Source organism: Salarias fasciatus, chromosome 15, assembly GCF_902148845.1.
Source record: "Salarias fasciatus chromosome 15, fSalaFa1.1, whole genome shotgun sequence".
In the NCBI taxonomy this organism is placed as follows: Eukaryota; Metazoa; Chordata; class Actinopteri; order Blenniiformes; family Blenniidae; genus Salarias; species Salarias fasciatus.
Genome location: NC_043759.1, coordinates 9,980,798 through 9,991,841, shown reverse-complemented (window position 1 = coordinate 9,991,841; position 11,044 = coordinate 9,980,798). Strand labels below are relative to the sequence as shown.

General features: G+C 43.9%; 1 protein-coding gene across 1 annotated transcript in view; it reads left to right on the top strand.

The window, feature by feature from the left end:
- The window catches only part of nbas (NBAS subunit of NRZ tethering complex), a 161,240-nt gene that overhangs the window by 7,294 nt on the left and 142,902 nt on the right, over positions 1 to 11,044 (top strand). The window contains exons 7-13 of the mRNA XM_030109523.1: positions 2,753 to 2,886; positions 4,582 to 4,715; positions 7,604 to 7,702; positions 9,624 to 9,762; positions 9,847 to 9,912; positions 10,048 to 10,176; positions 10,618 to 10,681. Coding sequence (XP_029965383.1) covers positions 2,753 to 2,886; positions 4,582 to 4,715; positions 7,604 to 7,702; positions 9,624 to 9,762; positions 9,847 to 9,912; positions 10,048 to 10,176; positions 10,618 to 10,681 — 765 coding nt within the window. The remainder of the gene's footprint in view (positions 1 to 2,752; positions 2,887 to 4,581; positions 4,716 to 7,603; positions 7,703 to 9,623; positions 9,763 to 9,846; positions 9,913 to 10,047; positions 10,177 to 10,617; positions 10,682 to 11,044) is intronic.

Below are 11,044 nucleotides of genomic sequence, written 5' to 3'. Positions count from 1 at the left end.
TATGCCAGATTCCACAACACAGCAGCAAACTTTGGCTGCTGTCAGAAGGTTATGGACGATCGGCAGTGTGTGGAGGTGTTTCTGCTTTTGCGTCTGTGTTTCTACTCCGAGTTTGTTTCCAAATGAAATATTGATCATGGTTACTAATCTGCGTGACAGAGACTGAACACAGATAATCACCTTCATCCACAACGCTGCCGCTTGCTCAATAAGTTCACAATGAGTGATTAAAAATAGTCTTGGTTGGTGTTCACAACAGCTTAAGAAGTTGTACTTTTTAAATAATAATAGATCACCGTTGGGTCACAGTTTTGTTTCCCTGAATTTACACCACAGATCTAAGGTGTTTGGAGCTGGTAGGGACTGAGGAGTTTTTATGTTTGATTTTAAATTCACAAGGTGAGATCGGCTCGGCTCTAAACTGCGACGGTTTCAGGACGCAGCTCTAAGGACACAGACAAACCGGAGTGATTATCTGTTGCACCTGTACCGTTCCAGCAGTCATTTGGCAGATTAGAGTGAACCGGGGCATTGTGATACCGGCAGCGTCCCTGCACGGCTCCAAACTGGAGTTTATTTGGAGGAAATGAGCGCCTAAACAGTAACAACCCGATTGTTCTGTTGCTGCGATTGGAAAAAAAAAAAAAAACCGTCTGTAAGAAACTGTTATTACTAAAGTTTATATATATTAAGTAAATTCAAACATTTTACGTTTTCTACGGAGCCACGTTCACACATACACTGCCTCAAATGCTCTTTGTGGGTTTGTACGTAAAGTAGATGTGTGTTTTTGGCGTCACTCCTCTTCATATTGTTTTTTTTTTTCTCTCTTTCTTTTTTTTTCTCCTCCTCTCATTCTCTGTCATCATACTTGTTCCTCTGCGAGCTGCCATTGTGGGCTGTTGTTCTAATGGTTCATGGTGTGAATAACAGTAGCCCCTGGGCCCGTGTAAACCCTCAGCCTCCTCCTTTTTCATCCCATTTCATCTCCTTTTTTCATTTTTCTTTTACTTCATTTCATTTCACGGAGATTTGTCCTAATGGATTTCGCTGCGATCCTGCCTTTTAATGGCATTTTCTTCTAATGGATGAGCATGTGTGGTGTGTGTATGTGTGCTGTCGTCTATTCACTTGTGCGTGCGTGCGTATGTGTGTGTGTGTGTGTGTGTGTTTGGTGTATCCACACCTGTATCACTCTCTGCTCCTCCACCTCTATCTGCTCTTGTTACAGTGAAGTTGTTGCCCTCCCCTGTACATAATTCATAAGCGTTGAGCTCCGATAAATGCATCTGCAGGGTTTTAGATAGAAAGCTCCTATTCGGTCATTGGGTGTAATTCTGCCTCCGCCTTCCCAGCAGAAGAAAGAAAGAGGGGGAGAGAGAGAGGAAAAAAATAAAAAGACAGTAGCATCCAATTTTCCAGCTCCCCAAAAAGCTATCTATGTGGAAATGGAGCACTCTCAGCTGCTGAACAACATCGTGCGTACTATTCGTAATAGGAGAGGAGATAGCACGCAAGACTCAAATAATAACACGCACACACAAAAAAAAAAGAGAGAGAGGAATACGAAGCGGCAGAGGACGAGAAGAGTGGAGAGGAGACACTTGGTACCTATGGCTTTTCTAACAGCTCCTCTTCTTCTCTCCTTCTCTGAAGCCGAGAGCCTCTAAGGTGTGTTAAATCGCCTCCTTCCTGAAGTGCTCTCTGATACTTAGGCCTAAAATTTGGGTGTGCTATAATTTCTCTCCTCGGGTTCCTGATTCATTCTCTCTCTATCGCTCTCAATCTGTTTTTTTTTTCTCTTTCTCTCTTTCTGTCTCGCCTCCTCCTCCTCCTCCTTCTTCCCTTTGTTCTTCATTTAAAATTCCAGTCATACAATATCCAACGCCTCCATTCGTTTGCAGTATTGCCCACCAGGGGTTGCAGCAGCATTCCTCAGCCAAGAGAACTCAGTACAATAAATGCCAGTAGTGCCGTTATGTGATATCAACAAAAACATAACTTCCTTTTCATAACTTTATTGCTCAGACACGGCACCCGTGGTATCGAATTATGCTTCACTCTGCTCTCTAAATGCACAGACTCCATCGGCTGTGCCGAATAGCTGAATGTAAAAAAAAAAAAAAAGGGAAAAATTAAACAGTTTGTGCGTGTTTGCACAGTCTTACCCCCATTTGCCCTGCGCAGTCAATCACGTATTCAAAACAGGCTTCTGATCGGAGGCCCGGCTCCGCTCTTCTGTCAGATGACGGCAGAGCCTTGAGAAAACGCCAGCAGGCATGAATGTGCTTTATCTCTGCGATATGGTTACACTCACAGCAGTGCTGAGCCAGCACGTTGCTAAAACAGTAGCGTATACCTCAATAAAAGCTCGATTTATGATCTCCGCTCTCCTCCCCCCCCCCCGTCTCCAGCGCTCCACCTTTCTCCCACTGGCGCTGTGAGCTCGCGCACACACACACATATACACACACGTCTTTGAGAGAAAACTATCCAGATATTACTCTCGCGATCCTTTATAGATGAATTGGATAGATCCTGTTGACATAAGGCATTAACCTTATCCTTTTGTTCCCATCTGTATTCACCACTGGCGCGGCACATAACACCGGGGATTACTTGTCGAGGGTTTTCTCATCTGACTTAATTTGCACTCCTTGGATCCTTGAATCTCTTGTCATTCTTGATTTCAGTCTTGCCTTCTGCATCTGTGGGATTTGAGGTTTTTCTCTTCTCCTTCTTCTTGCTACAGTGCCGAAGGATCCAAACCCCCAGTGGCGAAGGGTGGCGTGGAGCCATGACTGCACCCTGCTGGCCTACGCCGAGAGCACCGGCACCGTGCGCCTGTTCGACCTCATGGGCAGCGAACTTTTTGTCATCCCACCGGTAAAGATTCCAGTTTCTTGTGATCCACCTCAGTTTTTGAAGTATAGGGAGCTTCAGTGTGTATGAGCCACAACCTACTGCATCTTCTCACATCTCACACTTTAATAGTACAATAATAAACCAACCATTATTATTCCCCACAAGTAAATTTGTAAGAGGTATTTCTTTGAGACAAGAGATCAAAACCAGTATTCAGGAGAAAAACACAAAACAATCAATACACGTGTTGAGTAACTCAGCCAGTGCTGCAGATCAATGCTGCAAACAAAACCACTTGTGTGCTCATTAGTCTGCTTCTGTTGTGGCGAAGAAGCCGCACACCGAGGGAGCTCATAGCACTTAATGAACATGCAAACTCCACACAACCAGGCAGCAGGTCTGTAACCGAACAGGGGATGTTAAAGGCGTGACTGTGCAGGAAGTCCCCCATGGCTCTGTCAGTGGTCCACAGTAGTTGCAAATAATCCCCTTTCTTATTCAATAAGAAAGAATGGATGATAAAGTCAGTCTGTGGATCAGTGTAAACATGTCATGCCTTTCATCACTCAACTTTATTTGTGTTTTGGTTTGTTAACTGAAGAACTCGCACAGTAAAAATTTGAAGCCGCCAAACAAAAGGCAGCAGATTTTAACAAAATGCCCCAGCAGCCGCATCTGCAGTATTTATAACCATTCAGTAAAGCAGCCCCTAAGATCCAGACATCCATAAAGTTGCCTCCAGAGATAAGTTGCGCCGTGAACTTCTGTTTTAGTGTCGTGCACATTCACTGGGCACTTTGCGCTGCCTCAGCTTCAGACGTACTGCTCTCTTTGTCTGTCACAGCTACTTTCAAATTCATTGTCTGCTCCCTCTCCTCCCCTCTCTTCTCTAAAAGTAACATTTCTTCTTCCCCCGTCTTCATTACTCCCTTTCTTTAATTTTTCACTTGGATGCTGCCAGTCTCCCTTAGATCCTCTTTTTATTTCCACCCCCTCTAACATCTTTCATCCGTGCATATCTGTCTCTACTTGTGCCGTCATTTGTCGTCCATGTGCCATCCCCTCTTTCACTTTAATGCCCTGTGTGCGCTCCATATTATCATCCCTCCATTTCCATCCATCATTCCTCTCGTTCCTCCGTCGGAGACTGTGACTGCAGACACTCGTCCTTTTCCCCAGCCTCGCTCATTTCTCGAAACTCTGCGATCCTCGTGCCTTTTAGTGCATCTCTGCTTTGTTATGCATCGACAGTGAGCGTTCGCGCACACTTACATCAGCACCCCCTGCTCTGCTCTACTGTTCCTCCTGTTTGTCACTGTTAAGCGCGTACACCGGCGACTTGCTGCTATTTTGGGAGGAGAAGATAAAACAAAAAAAGAAAAAAAATGACTGAATGTGTGCTCTTCTGGGGAAAAAAATGGAAATTTCTTTTCCTTTGTGTACGTCTTTTTTTCCACTTTGTTTTGCTTCAATTGTTTCCATTTATCTCGACTTCCATAATCTTATTTGACATATTTTATTTCATCCCTCCACAAATGCTGCTGGTATGACGCGTGCTTGTTGTTTGCTCATGTACAAACCCGACACGGACAGCCACCAGTGTTCAACAACAGATTTCTTTATTTTTTGTCTTTTGAGTCACGCTGCAGTTCACACGAGTCACTTTCTCAACACCGGCGAGGCTCCGTTCTCATCTCTGTGTCTCTCCTGACTCAGGCGGCGAGTTTTCCCGGGGATTTCAGTTGTGTGGTGGCCGGCCTGATCTTCCTGGAGTACACGGCCAGCGCTCAGTGGTCGGCCGAGCTGCTCGTCATCACGTACGGCGGCGGGCTCAAGAGCTACCTCGTCAGGTGAGACACACCGATAAAGTTATTTCCCCCGGCGCTCTGGGACCTATATCCTGTGGTTGTTAGTCAGACCTCTGTCAGTTGTTGGTGTATTCTGGATTTCAGACAGGTCTAACTTTAGTGAGACCAATAAAAGATAGTGAGGAATACAGAATTAAGGTTATGTTTCATTGCTTTTTTCAGGAATGTTCTCACAGGTTGCAGTGAGCAGATTTGCGTTATTTTTCCTTCTGTGAAAACTCTGAAATGTCTTAACATGACCTTTTTTTCTGTTCTTAGAAATGGACCATTATAAATTAGTGACCTTTACAAAACAGATCAGTTTTCAGATAATAACACTTATTTTTGTATGACACTACAAATAAGACAAAAGGATTATGCAAAGATTTTAGAGCTTTCCACTTAGACTTCACATCTAGATTTTATATTTAACTACCAGTGTATGTTGTGGTGTACCATCTCATCTTGGTCACTTTCCAGAAGAACTCAAATGTATAGAAAGTATATTTTTTATTATTTGTTGCTGCAGAGATGATTCAGCACATCGGAGCAGGGTGTAAGATGGAAGCAGGATCAGAGCAGATAGAGAGACTCAACCAAGTGGCTGAGACGATGTACAGAAATGTCTGTACCCAGTATGGACTCGAAGAGAGAACAGTACAGAGCAGATCCCAGGAACATCTGCAGGTTTGGTCCAGAGTCCAGTTCTCGGAACAGCGAAGACACTACGCAGAACCTTCACACTCCCAGGCCTCTGCTGGAGGGTGATCCAAATTCTACCCTGCAAGGAAGAGAACATCACACATATTTATTTATTTCCGCGGGTGTCCTTTAAATGTCCTGGAATTTATTGACGCTTGTGTTCACATGTTCTCTCTCACAGGTCAACTGATAAGTTTTCGGAAGCTAAAACTCAAAAGTTAAGATCAAAATCAGCACATTTTCTTAGTGTTGGTTGTTAGATGTCTTGACAGTCTCAGCGGCATGTGTTTTACTCGTCTGGTCAGATGTTAGTTTGAACTTGTGACTCTGCCAAAGCCAAACCAACTCAATCAACAACGGTCATTTTCCTTAAGCTAACAGACAAGAGCAGAAAGTTTATTAAAGCTTTCCTCCGGTGTTTCTGCTTCTGTAGAAATTCTACTTCATATAAAATAGGACTTTTTCTTTTCAACCAGTTCCTCATCGAGCCTGTCACATTTCAGTGTAATGGTTATCAATTTTTATTTTCCCATTACAGTACAGCTATCCTGATTTTAGTGGATTCTCACAAACTATTTTAGGATTTTTTTTTTCCTTGACGCTCACCACCTAAATGTCAGCTGACATCTCCGTGAAGCTGCAGCTTCTATTTCCGCTCGACTCGGGACTGGCAGTAACTTCATTCACTCAAGTTGCTTCTATTAAGCTCATCTGAAGGCTTGTGAAGTCTTTACTACTTATATTGAAATTCAAACAGATTTAGTACCTTATTTATTTTCACTCCCACCATACGTCACTAGGATAATGTTTTTAAGTGGAGTCTCTATTATTTTTCCAATAGGGGAGAAAAAAAATCACACACACTTTAAAAAAAAAGAAAACATGCTCAACTCAGACTTGAATCAGGGATTCTCTTCAGTGAGGCCAGAGTGCTAAACACAGCAGCCTTCTACTTATTTCAAAAGGGAAGAATGTCATCCAGTGTAACTGTATATGCAGCTGTTACGAAGGCAGAACAAATAATTTAATTAACAAGCAAAAAAAAAAAGGTATGTTTTTCATGTCTCACACCCATGTGGCATGTGTTACTCTAATAATGAACTTCTGTGAAGGAGCTAGAATGAAGTCACATATGTAATAACAGTATTAGTCACACAAACAGGTTGTTATGTTTTAGGCAGCGTGTCAAGTTATTTAGTCATCTCGCTTCTGGAGACCCTTCATTCTCTTCTCGTTTTATTTTATTCAGATTTAAATGCAGCCTCTGTCTATCCTAACCTTGTGCATCCTTTTGTGGTGTAATTTTATGCTCTGTGCTTATCTGTACTTCAGCGTTGATAGCAGCGATACCTCTCTTTGAATACTAAATCCCTCGCCTTCGCTCCTCATTCAAAAGCACATTCTTAATATTTGATTAATGGCAGCTGATTTTTTTTTTTTTCTTTCTGTGAGCGTGCGTGAGTGCGAGCGTTCTCCACGGCTGCTCACATCATTCTTTATCATTTTAGCATTAGTACTGAAGCATTATTTCAAAGATCTCCCATTTTTCTCTTTGATATAGCTGCAGTCATACCAAGTTGTGGTGCAGTTACACTCCGCTGGAACCTAAACTGTTATTGTGTGTGTGTGTGTGTTTTTGTGTGTGATAAAGAAGTAATAGGCATTTGCACCAGATTTTCTTCGAGAGTTTCCAAAGTTGAAACAATTTGAATGAAGATTTGACAACCGTAGCTCAATCCACCTCACTCACTCTCTTGTGCATTCACATGCAAACAGTTGCTTTACTGTAGTATGGACTCCCTTAATAGCTGGAGAAAGCTGCTCTGTCAGACCCTTGAATATTTTTCTGCTGCTTTCTCTGTGCTTTTCGCCTTTCTTCTCCTCCTCTCTCCATACGCTCACTCCGCAATGAAACATTCCCCCAGTGAGATATTGCAACACAAATTGCACCATGTCTCCTCTAGTACCAATCTGTTTTAGATTCCCCACTTAAATTAGATTATATATTTTGCCGTGTCTCATTTTAATTGCAGCTGGGAGAGAAAACGCTCCGTCATATTCCTCCAAACGGCTCCGTCGCATCATTAGCGCACCCCACACGAGAGTTCATGTTTTGATTGTTTATGTATTTGGCTGTTTGGGTGACTTGCCGTCTAACCATCCGTTCTCTCTCTCTCGCTCTCTCTCAGCGTGGGAACCAACCAGAACTTCCAGGAGAACCACTCCTTCAGTTTCTCCACCCACTACTCCCACGGAATCACATCAGCGGTTTACCACCCTGGCCACCGGTACGCTGAACGTGTCTCTTGTGCCTGTTGAACCCAGCTGAAATGAATGTTTTGAAAACTGAACATTTTTGCCAACATTGTGCTTTTAATTTGTCGGTGGCGGCCTAATTAATGCCCGTGGCCTCCGCTTCACACCCTCAGACGTTTCGTTTCCTCTCGAGGCCTCTTGCAGTTGGAGCCCGCCTCAATTAGAGCCGCGTTTCATCATGAGCGTTTTTCATACGTCCGTATTCAGACATCCCTGTAAATCCTTTGAATCTGTTTTCATCCTGAACGCCGTCGCCCAGTGATGGGATGCCATGAAGTATACAACCGAGATATCAGAGTTTGAAATTTGTTGAATGATTTCAAGCGCTTTCATCATTTCACATCAAGTGCATCGTCAATATGATGCTAAGTATGTGTTGTATTGATCACTGTGCTCGGTGTGGAGCTTCGTGGGTTTCCATTTATTTCTGCTGAACTTTCCTCCCCCTTACAATGACACATCTGGAGCTTGGTATTAGTTCCTCGGGTAAAATTTTGTTTTAAAAAGATTTGAATTTTGTGCATTTTTAACAGGTATCCTTGACAATCCTGTTAACTGTTCATGGTACAAAAAACTATATTTACAAGACTGTTCATCTCTTTGTTTTCTCAAAACTAAGGATACTAAATGAAAAGATGCATTTAATTCAGAAATATGAAAACTTTTGTGTACACTTCTGCACTGTACACAGGAAGCTGTAATGTGTATGAATGTACCAAATGATGGTTGCTGAGTATATATTGTTAAATGTCTCAAGCATTTTCTTCCAGTCAGGTGTGACATACATAAAAGAAACCACGGATAAATTCCAGAAAGACAAACCTGAGAAAGTAGCACGGCGACGTCTACATTCCATATACACCACATTAATGCTCTGGCATAATATGCTCCCCTATGGAACGGGGCCAAGGGCCTTACTCAGGAATAAATGAACCAATCAGTTTAATGTAATACCTGCAGGAATTCGCTGTGGCAGTCCACAGTGTCCTTGGCCTTGGAAGGTTTCTCATAATGATGTCTGGCTCGTACCCGTGACCTCATTGCTTTTTCCACGCTCCCTGGGTCTGCACAAACCAGACGGAGCCGGGCCAGGGAAAGTTGGTTCGGCAGCCTAATGGATTTTGGCAGCTGCCGTTGAGTGTTTGCCAACTGATAACTGAGATGAAACTTTAATGATACCTTGTGAAAACTGGGCCAGTGAAATAGAGCGAAATAGAGACGATGACACGATACGGCGAAAAAGCCCGTCATAAGGAAAACGATAACGGCAAAACAATTATGAGAAAACTTACACGTGTGGCTATGTTCCCTTCAGCGTGGAATATGCTGCTGAAGAATAAATACTGGACCAGATCTGATCATAATTAATTTAATAAAGCTACAAAATTACAGAATACAAGAAGAATCACCTAATAAAAGACTGAAGCAGCTGTGTTACCACATGCTCAGCTCTTTATCAGTTTACAATCTGATCTTCAGTTCCAGTTTAATATTCAGCTCCTCTCCAGCAGGGGGCAGTATTGAGCTTGAAGGCGCTGCTCCTTCCTCCCTCTGCCTGAGCTCCTGACCGTTTCTTGCATCTGGTTCATCTCTCTGCAGAGAGCGAGCCTGTGTGAGCACAGCGCTGTGATTACAGCCAGACCTTTACTTCAGATAAACAGCGTTTATAAACATCTCCTTTGCTAAAAGGCACTTTGACTTTTTGTGGATTCTCAACTGATATCCTGGCCGCAGCCTCGTCTGGGTCACCTCAGGATGACCTCAGGATCAATGCGGCTGTCCGAATCCCCCGTCCTTGTGATGATGTGGCTATTGACATGTCGGGGCATAATCATGATGGTGGTTATCACAACATCTATGTGTGTGTGTATATGTGTGTGTGTGTATCTTCAGATTGCTTCTGGTGGGCGGCTGTGAGTCAGGGGACGATGGCACCTCCAAGGCCTCGAGCTGTGGCATCACGGCCTGGAGGGCTCTCTCCGGCTCGCCTCACTACAAGCAGGTGATCAGCTACGAGGACGATATCAGCACGGTGAGGAGGCCCCACGCGCTCGCAGACTCATGCACTAATTATTCATGCAGCGCCTAAACACGCATTCCCCTGCATGTCTGGTAGAATCAGAAGAGGGGTTTCTTCAGGATTCCCAGCATCAGAATCTTTTCCAGACAAGGCGATGAGAAGGTAGTACCTCTCCCTTCTGTTTGATTTTTTTTTTTTTTTTTGCAAATAACAAGTTAGCTCTGCAGAAGCTGGCAAATACTACTTTCGATAATAATAATACAAAAAAAAACATGTGTCTGCATTTGTGTGGCTCAGGATGGTGTGTTCCGCATGAGTCTGAGTCCCGATGGCACCCTGCTGGCCGTCATCCACTTCTCTGGTCGTCTGTCTCTGTGGGATATCCCCTCCCTGAAGCAGAGGGCCACCTGGAGCCAAGACCAACAGGTAAACTGCGTGTGCACGCGCGTGCACACGCGGGTGTCCCTGCGGAAAAATGAATGCAAGTCGGTGTAAAGTCACTGCCGCACAAAGATGTGTGTTTGTGCTGTTTGTAAATACACCCATGCCTTTCCTTAAGCACAGTGAATCTGTGCACGCAATTATGTGTCCTTATAATATTTTGTACATGAGATGCTTGGCTGAATGTATTAATGTAATCTCTTTTTGGCCCTGTGCGTGTGTGTGCGTGCGTGTGTGTGTGTGTAATGGGGAACTTATTTTTTTGCAGAATTCTGTGCTTATTTATGCACAGTGTGCGTATGTTCTGCTCCATCGCTGGCAGAGCTGCTGTGCTGTAACTGTAAACAGGGCGAGCAGATTAATTTTTTCCCCTCTTTTGCACTCCTTCTCTTCTTCTCCCCCTCCGTCCTTCGGTCCTCCCTGCAGCCAGGATTTGAGGAGATCAATCCAGAGTGGAAGACTTCGCTGGAGAGAAGGAAGAAAATAAAAGGTAGTTTGGCCTGAAGGGGCCAGAGAGAGCTTACTTTGTTGCTGACATGGCAGAGCGCACTGGATACAATTTAATGATCTTTGACATGTCCTATTCAGTGAATTATATAGTTATTTGGGCACATCACCATGAAGTGCACGTCAAGCCTGGACCACATTTTACTCCTCCGCTGTCCGCGCCTGTGGATGTGTGGAAAGTTGTCTATACGTGCCGGCGTGTGTTCCTGTTTGTGCAGCCGTTAAATCACTTTTTGACAGTTTTGGGCCAATAGTGACGGCAGCTGTGACAGCTGGCGTAAGCAATAATCTGTGCGTACGTCTTCATCTCAAGCACGATGAGCCATGTCACATGTCCACAATCGGC